At 30.6% G+C, this 23,245-nt stretch overlaps 1 protein-coding gene across 1 annotated transcript; it reads left to right on the top strand.

The window, feature by feature from the left end:
- Positions 1 to 4,543: 4,543 nt before the first annotated feature.
- Positions 4,544 to 22,897, top strand: LOC132712942 (leucine-rich repeat-containing protein 74A-like). The gene is made up of 14 exons (XM_060695380.1): positions 4,544 to 4,641; positions 12,068 to 12,527; positions 13,332 to 13,537; positions 14,168 to 14,275; positions 14,490 to 14,583; positions 14,780 to 14,829; positions 16,574 to 16,655; positions 18,103 to 18,188; positions 18,447 to 18,641; positions 18,983 to 19,078; positions 19,318 to 19,587; positions 20,476 to 20,561; positions 20,864 to 21,017; positions 21,703 to 22,897. The coding sequence occupies exons 1-14, from the start codon at positions 4,588 to 4,590 to the stop codon at positions 22,078 to 22,080; spliced, it is 2,319 nt and encodes a 772-aa protein (XP_060551363.1). The 5' UTR covers positions 4,544 to 4,587; the 3' UTR covers positions 22,081 to 22,897.
- The last annotated feature ends 348 nt before the right edge of the window (positions 22,898 to 23,245 follow it).

Below are 23,245 nucleotides of genomic sequence, written 5' to 3'. Positions count from 1 at the left end.
ATTTGTATCAATAGAAAGTGCTGCTTCTGCTCTCGTGTCATCATGTTCAATGCAAGAGAAATATATTATACCATAGGAGGGCTTTACTGAACAGTAGGGCTTAAAAAGACATTATTGCAAATCTTGATATTTGTTTGCACTTAATTTTCTCTGAAATGCTACAATTTGACAAATAAAATTTTGTGAGAGATAAATAAACGAAGTAGAATATGAAGAGTATCATAGAATAACCGATAGCAAAATGAACAATGAAGCTCGTGCCTTATCATATTTAGATCATGATTGGTATTATTCAAGTTTATGTTGATTTCAGACATTTACGAATGATAATAATATGGATAAGATGAACGTTATAATGTTTTGGTTGAGATCATAGAACAAAATTCAACTTTCAGAACATGGAAATGGTGTTTAAATTTAGAATATAAGAAGGCCCGAAAATGTGTTGATCAATCGGTAGTTATGGAATCTTCAATGTGACACTTTCTTGAACTTTCTCAAAGTATTTAGGTGTACTTTTAAAAAAGTGTTGATTCAACCACTTTCCTTTTTGACATTAACAACCATGTCATGTATTCACTTCAAGTGTCTCTTTGTTGACGGATTCTCGCTTTTCTTAGATAATTTTATGTTTTATAAATATTGACATAAACAGTGTGACAGGGCGTTGAGATTCTTTGATGGCTTCTGTCACTGGATATGTGGAATTGTCTGTTTAGATTAAACAAACTTTGCTGTTATTATGTTAATTTTATGATAACCATATGTTTACAGAGTACATCTACGAGTTCTCAAATATATATTTCAAGAGATAATGCTATATCAATTTCGTCATATAAACGTATATAAGCTGTGATTTTCATGTAGGAGTTGAGAGAACGGCAGTGTTGTTAAGCTACTTTAAATACGTTGATATCTTATATGTGGGATAATCGTAATGTATGTTATCTTTCTATCTTGTTTTATTAATCAGTTTTGTATCAATATGATTTTTTATTGTTATAAACAATATGTTTTTTTTTATAATTTCGAATGATAAAGTTTTAAGGCATGACTAATTTTTGATGTAATGCTGATACATATTTACTTGTTGCTCCTTAATGTTTTGTTTACCTGTTTTATCTTTGGCAATCATTCACGAACAATCATTTGTAGTTTGTAAAGTTTTACAACTAATACATTTTTAATACATGATCTTTTTTTAAATTTTAAAAGTTCCAACAAGACTCACTGACATTGATAGTTATTAACTAAAAATAATATACAAATTAAAAATAAAATTAAAATTTTGTTTATTTTTGTTCAGGTTCAGTAATATTCTCTTTGTATATATTTATCTATTATTTTGAGAAAAGGATCAATATTTAAACTACACATAATTGTGCATGCCTTTCAATTAAAAAAACAAACTTTAGTCATACAAAATATAACAATTGATAATAAACTGCTACGATGTGAGAGACAGAATATTGTGCCCCTATGAGCATGTTTTTATCAATTAACGATTAGGTCGATATTCCCGTATACGAACATTAATTCTCCCCTTTGTTCTGATCATGATAGTTTAAACACGTGCCGTTTCTAAAACAGTATAATTTAGAATCAATTGAAAAGTTACAATTTACGACGAACTCTAAGTTTTATTGCATTTTCAAGTACTCTCTAAATCTAATGTCCAACATAAGAGGTTGTGATAAATTAAAGCAAAGAAATTCATATTTAAAATTTAAGCGAAATTACTTTTGAGTGTAAATAATTCATTATTTTGACATTTACCATTTAAATTGGTAATTCTAAAACATTTTCGCCATTAACACACGTTACCTTATCAAAAAAGAAAAAAAGAAAGAAAGATAAAATAGGTTTTATTTGTTTCATTGTAAGTTCATATTCGGCGCTGGGATTCAGGTATGTACTTTCTTCTTTTGATATTTCATTTTTATGCCAAAAGGATATAAACTGTATTTCATAATGTTTGGGCAAAAAAAACAACAACAACAAAAAACAAAATCATACAATACGTATATGATATAAATTTCATAACATGTGAGTGCTTTTGAAAATACAATAAACTGTGTTTGTTTAAGTAATATTTCAATCATTAATTATTTTAGCGCGTCAGTTCTCTAAATGTCTTATACTTTTTCTGGCAAAAGTAGCATAATATTTTTTTTCGGAATATCTTATTCTGTTTATGTGTATTAAATAATAAAAAATTGAGACATTTATGAGAATGGACCTAAAATGATGGAATCAATGCATTTTTGCTATTGGTAAATTTTATAGATTAAAATATTATTTCATAAGCTTCAGCCTTATACCGTTTAAGCAAAACTTTGTAGGTAAAGAGGCAGCTTCGTATTTGCTATTTACATTTGTGTATTTCCAGTGTTTAATTATGAATATGACACCACTTTGCGACATTCATCTTGCACTTGTCCTGTTTAATCTCCACATAGATCAATGCCGTTACCGACACTCAAGTTATTTACCGTACTTTCATTCTCTTTCCGTTCTTATTCAATCACACTTTACATCTCAATGTAAATAGATCTCAGTTGTTCTCTTAGCATATCGTGTTTGATTTAACAGCGGGGATTAAACTGGCTTCTCTTATTGATTGTATTGACAGACATTTAAGTAAAACAAATACTAAAAATTATAATTACTCTGCGTGATTTAAGAATATTTATCGGACATTTTATTTCAAAATAGTTTATATCTCATGTTTGATCAATAGAAAATTGTGTGTAGATATACTAAAAATTGTGTTTAATTATCAGATTGAAACGACATGAACATTTTTGCCAGAAATAGTTTTCTTACAATGTAAATCTCTGTCAATGACATGTCATGATGTCAGTTAGTTAACAGCCATAAAAAACCTATTCTGCTTTTGCTTCGTCTAACCCGTGCATGTGCCGCATATGAAATGAGATAAAACTTTGATAATTTTTAGCTTAGAAAATCACTTGATGATCAGTTTTGTTGAATATGATTATAATATATACATATCTGACCAAAGAACCAAAATACACGACGATAAACTGCATGTTTCATTCTAATAAACTAATTAATCAATGTTCTCATTTTTGGTATAAATGTCGTCGGTAGTTGATCAGATTTGTATATACGAAGCGCTTCACTTATAAGATAAAGATAGATAAAGATGAATAAAGGAAAGCTTTAGAAATCAATTATTTCCTTCCAAAGATCAAATCTCGTGCGAATAAACCCCATGGATTATATAGATTATATCAATAAAACGTCACGCTGCCATTTATCTTAACTCTCTCTCTTATGCACAATTTGACATAATTCTGTCTTACTTTCTTTATCAAATCCGAATAATCCTAGAAACAAGATGATACATTTTTACCTTTTTTATAAGGCATGTAAGGCATCAAGTCAATAAAGGATCAATTCCTAATATCACTTTATGTATTCATCCAATCTCATTATTATACTCATTCAATGCAAGAAGATAAAGACATGACTCGTTTCTTGAACAGAAAGAGTTAAATGGTATAAAACTTTATCTATCTAGAAAATATCTTTATAGAAATTATTAATGGTAAATGTATGTTGTTCACATTACCTTATTGTAAATTCTTGAAATAGCTGAAACATAGAAGAATGCCTTTTTTATTTAACAAAGTCACATGAAAAATGTTTGTACACGGAATAAAATGTTCAAAAATAAAATATTATGCTGCTTTTATAAGGTTTTTAACTGCGGAGCTATAATTTTGCGCATGCTTCATTCGCTAAAAAGGGAAATATTTTAATACCAACATCTTTAATTTCTTATAGGTATTTTTCAGTTGTTCTTTTTTTAAGTAACAAGTAAAAGTTAGCATAGATAATGCTAGTTGTATGAACTGATATATTCGATAGCACAATAGTAAACATGTATTGTATATATGTTGTCATAGATAAGACACGTGGAATGCCCCTCTAAGAAATGTTGTCTTTGTACGTTTCTATCTTTCTGAGATAGAAAAGGAACATTTCTATACCTAGTCCAATACTTATGTTTATACTAGGTATACATGAGATTGTTTAAACTTGCATGTATTTAGACTGATTTTTTTTGTAGTTAGCTAATTTGTAAGTAGATCTATACACACTATCGATTCCATTTTATGAATGAATATTTCCTTCCCTGATAACTTTTTAGTTAAAGAGTACGTTTATATTTTTCAGATATGTCTTAACGACAGAAGTTTTTAATCAGTTATTTTTATGTTTTACATGAATTTTTCATGATTAACAGTATTGTCAGATATCCTGACACAGTTGTTTATAGACATAAGTCACGGCTCTTTAGATATTTAAAAAAGTCCATCCCTGAACAACAATGGATACCTATTTTAAGTGATAATCCCCAAAAGTGTTTCTAATTTTGTCTTAAATCGCCTATATTACGTTCTGAGCTCCTAATATATATTAGTGTATAATATTACACGAATATCCTTTTATTATAATATTATAACAAAAATATATTAAACTGCTTAACAACCAGTTTGTACGTTTCAATTGATTCTTCCGTTGGATTTAGCTGCAGACAGTTCACAGAGTAATATCATGGACACTAAATTAGTAAACATGTGTGTCAGTAATAGGGATAATAACAGTAAAGTGAGTCGTTATGTTTACCTTTATATCAATATATCAATATGCATGTATAATTATTCTAATATGACAAACAAATCAGATGTATGGTGAAATAATATTCTAGCAAGCTTACTTAAGAATCCCGTATATACATTTTATTACATTTAGTTTGGTGTGTGTGTTCAAGCTTTTATTCTTTGTAAACTGCTTGAAACAGTTGGTGAAGGTGGACAATAATTTTGAGGAATATGCTATGTTTATATTTGGTTGCAATGAATGTAAATATTGACGTAAAATTAAATAATACTCACTTCAGTAACATTGTCCGAATAAAACAATTTTATTATCAGTTTTATTATCAGTTTTTTATTTTACTCGTATATATTTGTTAAATGTAAACCTTAAAAACCAAGTATGAAGTATAAATATGAGTTTGTTTGCATATTAAATATTGTTTTGAAGCATGCTTTGATAAAAGTGTCCCTCATCGGCTATTTATTATTTCATATTATGATTTACTGCGATTTCATATGACGTGACTTGTAATATATGACCATGTGGAGTGCATTTATTAATTAGAACTTCAATTTCCAAGTGGTTTTATGGAATGACTGGTAAATAAATAAAGTTTATCTTACATCACACGGCGTGATAAATGGATGCTTGAGGGTTGTGCTAATAACACTCTTATTCCAGTCAAGTGTGTTTGCTATGTGAAGAATTATTTACAATACATGTTAAACATTTAGGCCAGTTAGTTCTTAGTGTGTAGTCATGGGACAGTTTTATAGATATATATCAACATGTCATAAACTTCATACTGACATGACCATTGCACGTTCTTGTTCTTATGGAGAAAAATGTTGTAAATTGCATGCAATGTTGTTTTTGTTGTAAACATGTACTGTACAAAAATCAAAGTTTAAACGATTACAATGTTATATTTAACAATAGTCCCTGGAACGTATTTTACGTAGTACTTTTTGCGATGTATTGTTCAACGTTATTAAGAGTTAGGGATCTTCTTTTAATCTGTCTCCTTCCCAACATGTGCCAATTTTATATATAAATCAAAGGGCTGCATGCTCTGTGGTATTTTCTGATCTTTCCTGCATAAGTTTATTTTTATATACTATTATTCATCTTACGCAGCGACTGCGTTTAACAGTTTGTGATTGATACATATGGAATTTTGCATGCCTAGAGTTGCATCAAAAATCATTTTTCATTTTTTATTACAGCCACACTTTATCATTGCATATCGTGGCTACTTCCTTAAAAAAGACACTTCAAAAAAAAATGTTGCCTCGACAAGGATTTTAACCTTAGGCCTCTCACACCCTAAACGAGCGCGCTACCTCTGCACCAAAGTGAAGTAATACGTATGTAGCGTGAATAAAAACAAATATATTGTAATTCTAAAATTGAGAATTTTCATTTCGTATTTGTAATCCTTATTAATGTCGAGGTATTTTGTTCACGATAAACCTGTTGTTAAACACTGATGAAAATAATTTAGCGAAAATTTTCTCGCCAAAACAGTCCGACATGTATATATTCCATTACTCGACAGTCAGATTTATTTGTGTACTACGCCCTGGTGTATTCGGTAATCGACATAGCTAAAAATAGCATTTTCATTAATAAAGCTTTACGGAAATAGTCGAACATTTTTCATTGGGTAAATGCACTGTAATTCGTTTAATGCCTACATTAAAAATTTTTCTTTTTTTTAAATTGCTGGTTTTTAAGCAGTTTTGAGTGAGAACTACTTTGCGTTGTTAGGTCTGTGAGGAAATTTTGTGTTAGACCGTGGATGTTAGCTATGTATTTACTGATCTTGCGATCAGAAAATACAAAAAAGAACACAAGGAATATATTCACCTCTGCAATGTTTATTTTGCTTTCTCCATTGGTGTTTGCTAAATTAGCTCATTTTACGAAACTGTTATCGAATCACTGTTCGTGAATCAAAGCAAACAGTATTTTGTTTACTTTGCGGTGTGCTACGTTTGATTAATATATTTGGGTTCATGAAGAGTCGTGCTATCTAAGAGGAACGTGTAATAAAAGAATGCAGAGAAAATGTGAAAATATATTTGTTTAAAAAAATCTTTAAATCGACTTTCTCGGAATTCTGGTTTCAAACTATTTTCCTGTGGTATTATATTTCTGGTAAATCATACATTATAAATGAGCTTGTTTTAAACAATCAAATTATTCTGTTTATGCCATATGATCTGTTGTAACAGTAGCTTTGAAAACACTGAAATATTTCAATGTGTGTGTGGTAAATTTAAGCTGACTCATACAAACGTTCCTTTTTTTTTACTTTTTCAATACGAGTTTTATGAAGATAACATAGCTTTGTCCGATACTATGTTTCATTCAAATTTTCGCTGATACTTTCCTTATATGGCATTTTAATGAATTATTTATACCAGTTTCAAGTAGGTTTTATCAAACGTGATAGCTTTATATTTTTAAAGTGGATATGATTTATAATTAATTGTTTCGTTTTTAATTACTGTATATAAACACTTATGTTTTGTTGCTAAAATAGTATATGACACTAATATCTTTTTTGTTCAAAAATATAAAAGTACAGAAGTACACGGTAATCTTTTTCTATTGATTTATTTTAGGTTATCCAATGAGTTTCGTTAGGGTTTACATCTTTAAAGATAGTAATACATATGAGCCGCGTCATGACAAAACCAACATAGTACGTTTTCGACCAGCATGGATCCAGACCAGCCTGCGCATCCGCGCAGTCTGATCAGGGTCCATGCTGTTCGTTATCAGTTTCTCTACTTGATATAGGGTTTGTAAGCGAACATCATGGATCCTGATCAGACTGCGCGGATGCGCAGGCTGGTCTGGATCAATGCTGGTCGCAAACGCACTATGTTGGTTTTGTCGTGACGCGGCTCATATATTGTGTCATAGAAATATATGTTTATTCTACAAATAATTAATGCACCTTGGTGACAATTTGTATGTTGATCCTTTATATGCCAATTTTAATTGAAGTATTAAGTTGATACACATCCAAAAGATCGTCTTTTATGATAACGATAGTGAAATAGCGTATGTATTCACTTCTTGTATTTAACATAGCATTTTCATCAATTACGCTTATAGTTAAAATATAAGTGCCTTCATCGTACCAAAAATTATCTCGCAAAACATTTTTGTATTTTCTTACTTAAAGATTTACAAGGACAACGCTATTATTTTGAAGATCCTATATGTTGTCAGTGAAGTGGTTAACCACATTCCGTGAAATGATATATACGTATATAATGATGCTAATAAAACAATGTTCAAACATCAAAGAATATGTAAAATATGTATTGCAAATATTTGTGCATATTATATGTAATGATTAAAATATATGCATTCATTTCGTATTGGAAAGTTTGACTAAGTCTTTATAGAATATAATTTTTTTATTACCTCCCTTTATTTACATGAAATGTTTAATTCTGATATATTTTATAAATAATGCTTTTTTGAACCTATTATATGGAAAATCTTAATTTGAGCATCATATTTATGATTTAAAACCATAGAAAATTGTGTTACAGGATCTTTAACTTAAACAAGTGGTACGACATTAAACAAAAATATATTTTGATCTATTCTTTTACTGTTTACACACATGCCTGTCATACACTACCTCCTAATGTCTCACTATATAGGAGTTTCACTGTATTTGAATCGTTCAATTTTTGAAATAAATATTGTTAAAAGGATTGGAGTCTTTTGCCGGCTTCTGTTGGTGAATAATTAAAGCTAGATATTTAAAAATAGTATAAATAAAACAAACTCAGCGTTTGTCAAGGAAACTCAAATGAAGGCTTTTATTTGCAGAGTGCCTTTTTTAAGAGTTTATCAATACAGTGTATAGATATTAGGTCATATCTATTTCGTTAATAGTTGTTTTAATCGGCATTTCAAATCAGGGGAGTTAAAGGAATATAAAGTGTTATTTTTCTAAATCTATAATAATAAATAACGGTGAGTTTGTTTGAATGATTTTATTAAAAACAATAGTTATTATCTTAATACAATGTTTAATATATTCCTGTAAAGACATGTCAATGTATCCTGATACATTGTTATAAATATTTAATATTTTATTTTCAGCGTTGAAATTATTTTGTTTAAGTTTGCTGTTGCTGTGCGGATGTCTATATATAGGAATGTTTATTTTCTATGTATTATACAATAATGTACAAATTATGCAAGAAATTAATCAGATGCTAAAACGAGACCTCTGTAGATCTTTTAATCATCTCGTATACATCCATTGGTGTTATTTTACTTCTTGATATGTTTGCTATACTCAAATTGTCAACGTTTGAATATTAAGAAAATTATAATTTAATATACAATTTGCACTCTGTCAACAGCGGTTAAAATTTTAACAACGGAAAACAATTTGATTTCTATTTTTAAAGTTTGTCTACAATTTCATGAACATTTTTACTTGTAAACTCTATTGGTTCATTGTTTCTCTCACATCAGACCGTTTGCTTCATTTGAAAGAAACAAATTCCTAAGTTATTTCAGCTGATTGGATGCATTCAAAAGTGCAGTCGCGAAACCTTTAATGTTCAAAGTTTTGATTATATGTTTAAAATGTCATTTCAATTTATTGTTATACGACATATAAGAAATCTAAATTAAGTAAGAAAAAATTATTTGAGTTAATGAAAGTACAAATTTATATCAAACATGAATATTGATTGCAAATGACACATTATCAGGAAATGTTTACTCTATATTCGGTTATATCATTTGTATACTTATGGGGTGCTATATAGAGAAATATAGAGAGACAAAACGTAGACATCATTATTGAAGTTTGTATTAAGCAGACAATCTCACAACGAGGCAAATAGTTCAGTCTCATAGCGACTTATAAACAGACAATACATTCTCAATTCAGTTCACAATATAATAACAATAACACGTGTCTTATCTGAAATATATTGTTGAAATCTTAAAACGTTACAATTTACGACAAAAGTTCAGTTTTATAACTTTCTCAAGTATTCTTTAATTTTAATATTAAACATAAGTGGTCGTAAAGGTATTAAAGAATGATAAATCTTACTTAAGTGCAAATAGATATTTTATACACGCGCAGTAATTGTTTTTGAGAGATATAAATGCATGACTTGGCAATACAACTTTGACTTGATTGGTCAATTTCAAAAGATATTTCACATGATAAAAAGCGGCTAAATGTAAATGTGTATCACTGTGGATGTACCGGGTAATCTAACAATGTCTTCAGGTATGCAGTTTATTCTAGACATTATTTTTTTCTCTGAAAGGCTACAGTATTATGCATTTTTTTTCAAATATTAAATCACTTAAAATATCATTAATTTATTTTGCTTTTTCAATTGTTTAATCTTTTTTATATGATTATATACCGTTGAATTTGTGTTTCCTATTGTTGTTTTCGCAACCACAAAGCATTCGTGTATTAAAGAATATTATTATCGTCATTAAACTTTGCAAGAATAAGATGATGTGATTCATTTGTATGATTTTTACATGAAAATCTTTGTATTAAGTTATAGTCGATGTATTTTTCAATCAACTGTTTTATAGTATCTTTAAAGATGAAAGCTTAACTTGAAGTTATACATTAATGCTTGCATGATGTAAATATAAAAAAAATGTATCTGTTTCTTTTAGATCAATTTTCATAAAGTATTGCATACTTAAAATCAGGCATAGGTTACGTTCTTATATATAGTAAAAAATTATTGTATTCTCCAGTGTAGTTTCAATTTAGTAGTTGACACTCACTAAGGTTAAATACGCATTTAACATTATTTAGTAAAACTTTTGTTAAAATACTTTACGTATAATTCATTATTCAGGAACAATGTTATTCCTTTAATATAAATGTAAATAAATACATATATAGGACAGAAAAGAACAGCATTTTATTTACAGCCTTGTACATATGTACATCGTTTTGATAACAAAGAATTGATATATAAAGTTTAAATTTAATATTGTTTTAACTTTTTATTTTTAAGTTATTCAAATCTGGTGTGTTACAAAATAAACGTACGAATAAAAGCGAGACATGTAGAGTACTAGTTCATGTATAATACACATATATGGACAAATGTGGTCAATTTAGCAATGTTTCTAATAATTTAGGGAAAGTTTTGATTTGAAAAGTGATGACCCTGCATCAGAAAGGTACCATGTAATGAATCATAATGCAGTCTGAAAAAAGAAAGTTCAAAACAGTCATTGTTGCACATACTTACACCAACACTTGTGATCTATAACTTAAACAGATTTATTGAATATTTTATTATTAAATCACTTTGTTTATTCACAAAACATAAATAAACGATTAACAAAGTCATTACGGCGTACTTAAAACGTGTTGACCGAGTACAAGTGGCGATTAATTGTAGAGTTCAGACATCATTGAACAAATATGTTATTTTACATACCTGTAGCAAAATAATATCCAGGCTTATTATTTGGCATTAATGTTGTTTTTCTGATGTGTGGATTGCTGACTTTCAATAATTTTCATATTTCGTATACATGTATACTAAAAGTTCTAAGAACATATACAATAACAAAAAGAAACGAGAAAATGTTCTATTTTATTTCCTTTACATGTATTTATCTTTGTTCTGGCACTTTCTTAATAAACGATTTGTATTTTGTATTTTCTTTCCATTGACACATTTGTTACTTGTTTTAGATTACCTTTAAGTACGAAAGCAAAACAATCGGCATTGTTTAAAAAACGTATGAAGTGTTTGATTATGAATGTTTTACCATGTTTCAATTTCAAAGAATGTCCTGGTATATTAAACACTGTCAGTAATTAAAGTAAATAAAATATTGCATACTAAATTCGCTCTGTATGAACGTAAGGTATATCTATTGGATGGAATTTTACATGTCATAATTTCCTTAGTGTATACATGCAATCTGTAGATATTGTAGTCGTTTTTTCATCTTTTAATTAATTATTTATTGGTGTCATTCTATATGTGTATAGAAAACCGTCAAAAATGGCAATGTCATATATGCACTTACAAAGTTCCTGTACACTATAATAATTAAGTTTTTATTCTATGTTTTGCCGCCATGATTAAATAGGCTAATCCGTAGGTACTGTAAGGTCAATTTTATTCACGTAAAATTTGTTAACAATTAATTAAAACCGTTAATCTTACTTACGTAAAATGATTTTATAATGTAAGCTGATTAGGTATAGTTGTTCGGCAAAAAGTCTGCTCGAAAAAATAAAATGATATAATATAGGGGCATTTTTAATTCTTGAACGGGAATAACAATAAATAACAATTAAAACAATTACGGACTAAAACAAGCATATACTGACAACGAAAATATTTATATTTTCTTGCGTTTATTTTGTTTTCAGACGGTGAAAATGGTGCTAGTGAATAAAAGTAAAACTTTAGATCTTGCTGGATTACCACCCGATGAACCGGATCCCGGACTGCCAGACGATTTGCGTATACAAGTTATTTCAGCGACTGTTCAGAAAATGGAGGAAAATGAAAAAGTGTTCTTTTCGAAACGTGATACATTTTCTTCTTCTCTAATGAGTAAATCCGGATCTTTACCAGTGACTCCTCGGTCTTCACGGCCGTGTTCGAAACATGATACCGGTATAAATAGAACAATACAAAACTCTGAAGTGGCTTTAAACCATAAAAATAGTGCAATATCAAGGAGCTATTCTAGTCCGAGACAATATACTCTTTCCGCTTCCCGGGGATATAGATCCGCTAATGGTATAGTTGACAATCTCAGACCTAGCACACGATCAAATCTTCTATCAAGGGATGCTTCTTATTTTGACTATGATGTGAATGAAGGTAATATTTTATATGGTATTTACATGATAGGATATTATATGGCTTGTCATACCATATACTACCATATCAAACAAGTATGGGGATATAACAAAAAGCGAGCATATCTCTAGTTAAATATATATGTCTAAATTAAAAGAAGCACATTTGCACTGGTAGAACGCGTTGACAAATTGCAAAATGGGCGTTTCTCTGTCCATTGTGATATCTTGTTTATAATATAAAGAACTTGTGAGGGTAACATAGCATAGCACGTAATGAAATCTTGATCATGCTTATTATGTATGACAAGTGTTACCATGCTCATCTTATTCCGTCTGTTACCAGATTCACAGACGGTCTAGATCGTTTGAAATTCTTTGTAAACATGTCGCCATTTATTCTCAACCTTTTTAAGGAAAGATCTTTAACTTGTTCAATATTTTCAATCTGCTTTTTTCTCTCAATGTTTGGATGCCACAAATACACACATGATAAACTATAAAAGAGAGTTACAATATTCATATGAGATATACAATAATTTACTAAAGTATTTCAGCATATTTACCTGTCATATTCTCTGAAGTAATGTTAAGTTGAATATTTCATGTGCTTAAAAACAAAGCTTTATACATAATTGAATGACTCTGTAGCAGTTTATCATGTTGTGTCCATACATTTTTTCTTTGAAATACTACCATGTAAAACTATTGTTAGACAAACAAACCCTTTTTCTATTTTATGGTTTTATGAGGAAACACAATCAGTATTAGCAAACATAATAAAAAGATCCTTCCTTTTATATGAATGCAATATCATGTATTACAGATGTGCCGTTAGAATCGTTACGAACATACAAGCCACGGAAGATCCGTGTCGTACAGACGGACGATATCTACGTGCGAGCTTGCTCATTCCTCGGTATAACGGCGTCACAGACATATATCAAACAAGTGACAACAACTAGAGAAGTGTGCATGGCTAACACTTCACTCAGTTACCTCACTATCAAACCTATAGCAATCTCTCTAGTGGTATGTAAAAACATTCTTTCTTACTTATATTAATTAATTACACATTTCTAAAATATTTTGAAATATGGAATTGTAACGTGTATAATTGCTTCTCTCTTCATTGCGATGTCAAATGACAAATAATAAACATACAAATAGATAAACATTAGAGGATATAACTGTTTGATATACCAACATTGTATATATCGAATATTAAAGAAAAAGGATTAAGTAGAATTAAATTATCGCTTACAACTTTTTCTTTGTATTTATATATATATTCAAAACTATTTTGTTTCACTTTCAATGTGTAAGGATTTATTTAAATAAATATTGATTCCAACACGAAAATTGAGTACCACCCAAGCCGGTACTAGGGGCGTAAGGATGTTGCAATTTTTGCCTTATCCCTCATGTACAGACTCAATCAAACCGAGTCTGAAATGTTCATGTTATTTTGTTGTGGATAATGTTCCCGAGGAATCACAGTTTATCCAGATTTTAAAGTTAAATCATATAATAATTATTTTGTCGGTAATGAATTATAACAATAAAATACTTGTCTCGTTGAACAAAGTGATAAAAGGCATAAATAGATTGCATATATAGATTATACAAAATATAATGATTGTTTTAATTGTTTTGTTTTAGCGTGATTATTATATTCAAGTGTTGGACGTATCAGGCAATGATTTAGGACCTCTAGGAGTGATGTACCTGTCGGAAATGCTCGTTATGAACGACTCAATCATTGAGCTGGTGAATATTATCATCAATCTTTTATATCATCTTATTTTGTTAACATAAATTCATCCCATCAACCTATGATAAATAATTTTATTTTTCGCGTTAAGTGCTTTAATATAAAAATCTTTTAAAGTTTAGTTAACGTTTTTGCTTTATATACATCGGTTTCCGTAATATAAAACATATCATTAAATCGATATTATGTAAAATTCTTCTTTATTTTCAGAATATATCAAACACCAATCCGGGAAGACCTGGACTTGAGGCTTTAGCAAAGAATCTTCCACAAAACAAAACTTTAACTATTCTGAGATTAGAATGTAAGTTTTTGTTTGTTTTGTTTTTTTTGTTGTTTTAAACGATACGTTTAGGTAAAATTGCACCATAGATACGTCTAAACATACATCGGTGCAGAACTTCGAAAAATGTATTTACTTTTGTATGAACTAATTCATCTCAACCATTTATCTATACTGTTTCTTTTCTTAAAATAATTAATTTTATTATTTATTTCAGCAAATTCATTGGATCACACAGAAACCGACTTTCTCGTGCAAATTATGAAGGTTAGTGTGAAACGTTCGTGAAACCTTGCCGACTTAACAATAAGTGTGTTAAGAACAATATTAAAACATACAAAAAATCATACTAGACTGAATGATACAGGTTGCTGACAAACATATGCGGAATATCAAAGCCTATGTGGAATAGATATCACCGATGTCGCTAAGTTATTATTTTTTCTCTGGACACATGCGTTATTACTACTCTTGACAAATGCGTCATTACTGCTCTAGAAAAATGCGTTATTTTTGCTTCTGACAAATGCGTTATAACTGCTCTAGAAAAATGCGTTATTTTTACTTCTGACAAATGCGTTATTACTGCTCTAGTAAAATGCGTTATTTTTGCTTCTGACAAATGCGTTATTACTGCTCTAGAAAATTGCGTTATTTTTGCTTCTTACAAATGCGTTATTACTGCTCTAGAAAAATGCGTTATTTTTGCTTCTGACAAATGCGTCATTACTACTCTAGAAAAATGCGTTATTTTTGCTTCTGACAAATGAGTTATTACTGCTCTAGAAAAATGCGTTATTTTTGCCTCTGACAAATGCGTTATTACTGCTCTAGAAAAATGTGTATTTTTTTGCTTCTGACAAATGCGTTATTACTGCTCTAGAAAAATGCATTATAACTGCTTTAGACAAATGCGTTATTACTGCTTTAGACAAATGCGTTATTACTGCTTTAGACAAATGCGTTATAAATGCTTTAGACAAATGCGTTATTACTTCTTTTTTCCAAATGCGTTATTATTACTCTTGACAAATGCGTTATTACTACTCTTGAAAATTCGTTGTTACTGCTCTTGAGAATTCCTTATTAAATCTCAAAACAAATGCGTTATTACTGCTCTAGACAAATGTATTATTGTAACTATTGACAAATGCGTTATTACTACTCTAGACAAATGCGTTATTGTAACTCTTGACAAATGCGTTATTACTACTCTAGACAAATGCGTTATTGTAACTCTTGACAAATGCGTTATTACTTCTCTAGACAAATGCGTTATTGTTACTCTTGACAAATGCGTTATTACTACTCTAGACAAATGCGTTATTACTACTCTTGACAAATGCGTTATTACTACTCTAGACAAATGCGTTATTGTAACTCTTGACAAATGCGTTATTACTACTCTAGACCAATGCCTAGAATAGTAACTAGGAATTTGTCAAGATCTGACATTCTAGTAGGCTTTATAGACCTTGTACGAACGGGCCTTTACAACATAACCCTCTGTATACGAAATGACATTCCAATGCGTGGATTTTGTACCAGTTGAAAACATCTTAGTTGATAAATATTTAATTGTATACACCAAATTTGCGCTGGGCGTTCAATCGTGTCATTTACTTCAGTTCTTGTATCACTTGTCTTGTGAAAAAAAACCGTATACACTTTTGTGACTGAATAAATTTGTAAATGGTTTTCATTCAAATATGTGACATGAGCTATAATGGCTTTGTCAGTTGTGTAATGTGATATTTGTGAACGAATAAAGATTTTTCTTTTTCATGAAGGTTTATTTTCAATAAACTATATAAACATATGTATTACACTCTCGATAAAATCTAATAATAGCATACTGTTAGAGACAAAATCGTCACATTTTTAATAATTCCATTCGATATGAATGTATGAAGACAAAATAAATATATGCATTTTTCTATTTTTGTATGAACAGTATATGATAATAATTAATGTTGAATGTTCATTATCTGTTACTTATTTTATTTTCTAGAATGCCCCCACCATAACAGAACTATATCTAGGGCATAACAATTTAGGCTACGAAGGTGCTAAACTGTTAGCGCAGGAATTGGGTAAGTCAATAACAGTGTACCAATATAGAAAAACAAAATCTTTAATTGTGATTAATCAAATAATTTAGCTGAATTAAGCCTAATATAAGCCGATTATTTCTAAATTATTTAAAGATTTGTAACATTACAGACTAATACAGTAATATATTATACGAAAGAAATCAATTTAAGGTGTAGTTTTAAAATATTTATGTTTATTTATTACAAAATAGCTTGGTCTCTAGGTGTGTTTTTAGACACGTGTTTAGTAAACAAAATGTATAAAATTAATTTTATCAGTTGCTTTATTATCAGTATTACATTTTAGTTTCAAACGACAATGTTTATACAGTTGATTTATTTTGAATCATGTTCCACTATATCTTTATGAATTAGATTCACTGAGAAAAAAAACTACAAACTACTTGTAACAAACATCACGGATCTTAAACAGATATGAATAAATACAGATTTACTTCATATTTTACACTATGTAAAAGCACTTAACACACGGAATGTAAAATGTTCAAAAGAGGAATAGATTTACCGCCTATATAATAGGTACTAGCAGAAGCAAATTATTTAGAGGAACTGCAATAAAGGCCCGAAGATATGCCTGGTTGTCTGAGGGCCAGTGACTACTGAACAGTTCATTTAACGATTGCAGACAATCATCTTGAAAGTCACTGAGAACTGATCACGTCATTTTGCACGTGCGCTCATTTACTCGCCCATTATAAAAAAATAATGCTGAGTAGCAAGGCAGCCAAGATTGCATAACGACCTGAATCTTGCTATAATGACCAAGAAGTAGGGCCCACCCTAGAATTTGTTACTATTGTAACATATGTGTTAAAGGAATTTTTGGGGTTATTGATCAATATTTAATACACAATGATACGTTGTTAGCCAGTATCAGTCTAATCGCGTCATGACGTTAACGTCAGAATTGTAACTTAGTACTGGTATAATCCTTTCTTGCATATCACACTGGCGTTTCCGTGAGTTTTACCCATGCCGGAAATTTCATCTGGCATGGGGGGTGCCAGATGAGTCGCGTGCCAAACAACAACGTCATTTTAGCGCGCTTTATGAATGAACCGCGTTAAAATGACGTAGTGTTAGAAGGGAAATATGTGCTAAGGATGACGTCATTTCGCCGTTGTTATTTTAGTTGTAAGTTCATACGCTATTGTTAGAAAATGGTTATGGATGAAATGACTTTAATTTCCATGAAAATATATCATATTGAGGTAAACCATTTTAATTATGAAATAATATGGCAGAATATGCAAGAAAAAATATCTAACATATGTTTGCGGTTCGGTTCGGAATATCCGTCCCTCGGGAACCCGCCCATGGGCGGTAACTCGGCAAGCCTCGTTACCGCCCAATGGGCGGGTCCCCTCGGGACGGATATTCCGGTCCGAACCGCAACATATGACAGATATTATTACTCCCATTTCAGAAGAGAACACTACCTTGCGGACATTAGATCTACAATGGAATCATTTCAGAAAACAAAGTGCGTCACAATTATGTAATGCAATAAAGGTAAACTATGATTTTAAAGCCCCAATCAAAGCCGAGTATTTATGATAAAGAGAAAACATTCTATAAATATGACCAAAATAGTGTACAGAATTATGTCAATGTTGCATACCAACCCGACTGTTAATAAAATTACGGAAAAAAAATTTATACAGAAAGAAAATTATCTTCAAAATATTTCTAACCACACTAAACAATGATACTTAATTTAACATTACCTGAACGTTATAAATGAAATAATATGATTTTTCTAACTTTCAGATGAACAAAGGTCTACACATGTTGAATTTATCATGGAATGGGCTCGGCAAAGAGGGTTGTATTGCCCTGGCACGATCCTTGCCTAAGAATACCAGCCTACAAAATCTGGATCTAACTAACAACCGAATTGACGTGGTAGCACTTCCATTTCTGCTGCATGGACTTGTGCGCAACACCTCGATACAATCCCTAAATGTAACTATTTCAGTTTTTGCGGTAATCTTATACCCTGCTAAAAAATTAATTATTAACTTCCAAGTTAATTAGATCCTTTTCATGAAAATATAGTGAATACAGTTTAGTGATAAGACTGAATTCACTATAGAGGCTGGATCCCGTTACTTTTCCATATGAAATTTGGTTATTGGCAACACAGCGCACCAAAACTAGTGAATTTCGCTTGTTTGTCGTCTTTCGTCGAAAAATATCACCAGATCTTATATAAATCACAACACAATAAATTATTTGAATTTTATGTTAACAGGTTAATAAATGAATCGTATTAAAATATCATGTACAATTATGTTAAATTACAGCTTAGTAAAAATCCTATGACAACAGAGGGTGCTAAGGCGGTTGTGCGAGCAATTACAGGGGCACCTAAACTCAACATCAAATATTTAAATATAGACGTATGTATACTTTGTCATTATATCTTAATAACTCCCATTAAAATGTTTGATACACACATGCTGAGTCAGAATACATGAACTATAATGTATATGTACTGCAATTAACACAATGATTATATGAAATAACTACACAGTGTTTTACGTCTCATGTCATATATAAGTTATATTTATGCAAAAATCCAGATATTTATGTGATTAAACTATGCACTATTATCGGTTAGTTTATTTTTATTGACCAGGATATTCCAGTGGATAAAGATTTCACCAGACTTGTTAAGAAGTTGCAAGAGAAGAAGTATATCACCGTGGAGCACGGTGTAGAGATGTATAGTGCAATAGAGCTAGAAATGAAAGAGCATGACCCACATGACTTAAACAGATTTGATCCGGTCATGGTTATTATAGAGTACATGCGTATTGACAATCTAAGACTTATTGATATGTTTGGGTATTTAGACATTGATGGGCGTGGGCTAGTGAGCCGGGACAACCTCAGACAGGGTGTAGCGGTTAGTATATTTGTTCTTACATTCTTAAATTTAATTAACATTCTTATATTTATTTTTGTGAGGAAGCTATTCTAGTTAACGGAATGTAGGTGGTTCCGCTCAGTTTCTCGCTTAATCTAGGACTGATGCTAGGGAAGGTTACTGAGATCTTCCTTTAACATTAAAGCTGGAAAATCGCCATATGACTTGATAATATCGACGTGTCTTGAAACCCAAGCAAAACTCAAGTAAATCAAAGTTAAGATTCGAATTATTTATTGAAAAATAAATGAACAAAGTTGTATACTAAGTATTTTATTATCATCTTTTTTTAATGACGTTCGCAAACCAAAGACCCGCTATTGCCCGTCTAAAAGTAAGAGACATATAGAGGATATTTGTTTAGTTCAGTGTAAGATCGGAATATATTTCACCGAGTGGGCACCAAAAGGTATATTTCACGAGTGGCGCAGCCACGAGTGAAATATGTACTTTTGGTGTTCACAAGGTGAAATATATTTCGATCTTACACTAAACTAAACAAATTTTCTTTTTATTACATGCAAAGAAACGTTTTAAAAAGACATTAAACCTAATACTGAATGAAAAGCGCGCCAAATAATAATACAACGTGACGTCATTTACGACGTCACGTCATTAAGTTGGTACCCAGTACTGTGCACGCTGGTATTTCACTGAAACAACGTAAGGGGCTTAAATTCAAAACAGTGAAATTATCAAAGTGGTAATTTCACTGTTTCAAACAGTGAAATTACCAATTTTATATCACTGATATATTTCTATAAACCACCGAAAAGCATGTAATAAATGTACGTACTTATATTACAGTAGTATGTAGTTCTAAGCAGATATAGATATGTATATTATTTCTACTATTAACTGTTTCAGACCCTAGGTTTACCTCTAACAGAATATCATCTAGACTGTATAATGCACGACATAGATTCGAAGAAGGATGGCTATCTCGATTTAGAGTAATGAAATATCACAATTTTATACTTTATTATTTTAGATATGAGCAGAAGTCTCTCTGTTCACATTATATTACACGTATGAATCTCTGCATAAAAATAATTAAGGAAAATAAAGAAAACATTCTTCCACATTGAAAACATTTTGATTAAATGACATAAGTATTTAAGATTTATATGTTGATGATTTTAGTTATATGTCAGATAGATTGTGATGACTTTGTGTCTTCATAACAATGACTTATTGTACAGCTAATACTAATATAATTATCATATTTGATGTTTCTGAATATTTATCTTTTCAGAGAGTTTATGGTAGCTCAAAGAGATATGTCAAAAGTTATTATCCAACGAACAACAAAGGCAAAGAAAAAAGGCAAGGAGGATCAAGGACTCAAAGAATTGCGGAAAATTCTCAAAGAACTTGTTGAGAAAAGAAACAAACGAAACAAGGAAAAGGCGAGTACACGTGTGAAATCTGCCGCCTTGGCACGTGCACGATCTGCTAGCAGTAAACCCGGTACCCCACAAAGAGATCGCGTCAGGACAAAACGTGCCTCTTTAACTGTCACTAAACCTAAACTTTCTACAAGACCGAGCAAAAATCGTTAATATTCTTCCATCATGTAACATTTTTGTTTATAACGATACTGCATAAAACATTTAATTTAATATTTGATAATATCACAAAATAAATCATTTTATCATGATCACATTATTTTTGTTTTCATTATCACGTTTGTTTGTTGCCAATCACCGATTGCTCATCATCTACTAGAGTTTAACATTCTACACACGATGTACTAATTATTTTTACATTCTTGCGTGTGGTAAGTTTTTTGTTGTTGTTATTTTGTGTTTTGAATTAAAAGATAAATTACACAATACTCGTTATTGATAAAAGACGCGTTTTGTTCATTCAATCATATGGCAAGATTTATTTGGAAAGACAAAAATTATAATGTCTACATTATCTTAAGGCTCAATAAGTGGTGTTTATTTTTATTAATGAGCATGTAATTCTATTTGAAAAGCGACCTTACTTAATGTTGTTGTAACGTTGTCGTCACCTGCACTATTTTTGTTTGCAACAAGGATTGTTGATTCAAACATGAATGTGTAATCATGTGCATATTTTATTTAGGCTCAAAGCAAGATGAATTCTGCATTCACTGGTGCCGTCAACAAGGTAAAAGCAATCAACAAAGAGGAGAAACGCCGAGCTTCTATCATTTCGGCTGGTGAATCAAATAGCTCAACAGAAACTAATGATCAAAACAATTTAGGTAAATCAGTATCATTGGCAAACATTTTGCAGAGTTCGGATAAATTGTCAACGTTACAGCTACCTTCCCTGCAACGAGAAGACACTTTTGATATAGAGACTCTGCCATTACATGAACTGGAGAGTAACGAAGATGGCTTTAAGACAAGCCGGGCACAATTTGATAACTTTGTTATGGAAACTGTTAGAGAAACCACAGAAACGAATTTTGGAAACGAGATAAGTTTTGTCGTGTAGCTGATTCTAATTTGGTTATGATTTGTTGCTGTTTATTTATTCAATAAAATATGATCATTTTGTTATATTCTTTGATTCTATTATATGTTGTGTATAATGATTTCTGCACCTTCCGGAATGATATTCCTTAATAGCAATAATAAGAATATGAAATATCACACTATCTGCTACATGAAAATGATACATCATCAAACATACCTTTGGAAAGATAACTACAGTCAAGACTTAGGTAGAATCATAGACTCTGTATACATTAGACAGAGCTCATTATTGTGATCTGAAATCGAAACGCCAGAGACACTTACCGGTTTTAATAAAAAATGAAGCCGTGAAGAACTTTGGCTAAAAACACTTGATAACAGAATTTTATTAACGTGCAACAACAACAACAAATGAGCCGCGTCATGACAAAACCAACATAGTGCGTTTGCGACCATCATGGATCCACACCAGCCTCCGCATCCGCGCAGTTTGATCAGGATCCATGCAGTTCGCTTACAAACCCTAATGCAAGTAAAGACTCTGATAGCAAACAAAATGGATCCTGATCAAACTGCGCGGATACGCAGGCTGGTCTTGATCCATGTGGTCGCACTATGTGGGTTTTGTCATGACGCGGCTCAAAATTTATTCAGCATATCTATAACTGACAAAAATACAAACATACTTACAGTAGTGGTAAGCGTTACTCAAACAATGTAATAGGGTTTACAGAGAAATATATTTGTTTAAAATCATTCTATCCCGTGCTTTAAAAATATACTATGCTCATCTTTGAGTAAAATAATTGTATAGCAAAATCTTATTGAAATGTATGCTTACTGAATATGTTTAATTTTAATAAAAGAATGTTCAAACTATGTATGGGAATCTGCATTTCTTATTGCAGGTCAAGTAAAGTTGATCTTTTCTATAAAACAACTAGCAGTTTTTTATGATACTATATATTCATATTGTGACCAACTATAGTGCGGAGAGTTTAAAACAACGTATCTACTTTGTATGACGTCGAAATATGTTGGTTTTATATTAATCAAGAGACTCTGTAGCAATTTTCAATATTTTTAGATATCAAATGTGAGCACAGTATATCTTTATGTGCAAAATACAAATATATTGACAGGTTATATAAGCTTTACAATACATGTATCTTATTAATACAACA

Source organism: Ruditapes philippinarum, unplaced genomic scaffold (assembly GCF_026571515.1).
Source record: "Ruditapes philippinarum isolate M1 unplaced genomic scaffold, ASM2657151v2 ctg848_1_1_1_1, whole genome shotgun sequence".
NCBI lineage: Eukaryota > Metazoa > Mollusca > Bivalvia > Venerida > Veneridae > Ruditapes > Ruditapes philippinarum.
The sequence above is the reverse complement of the archived record's forward strand: the minus strand, read 5'-3'. Positions and strand labels throughout refer to the sequence as shown.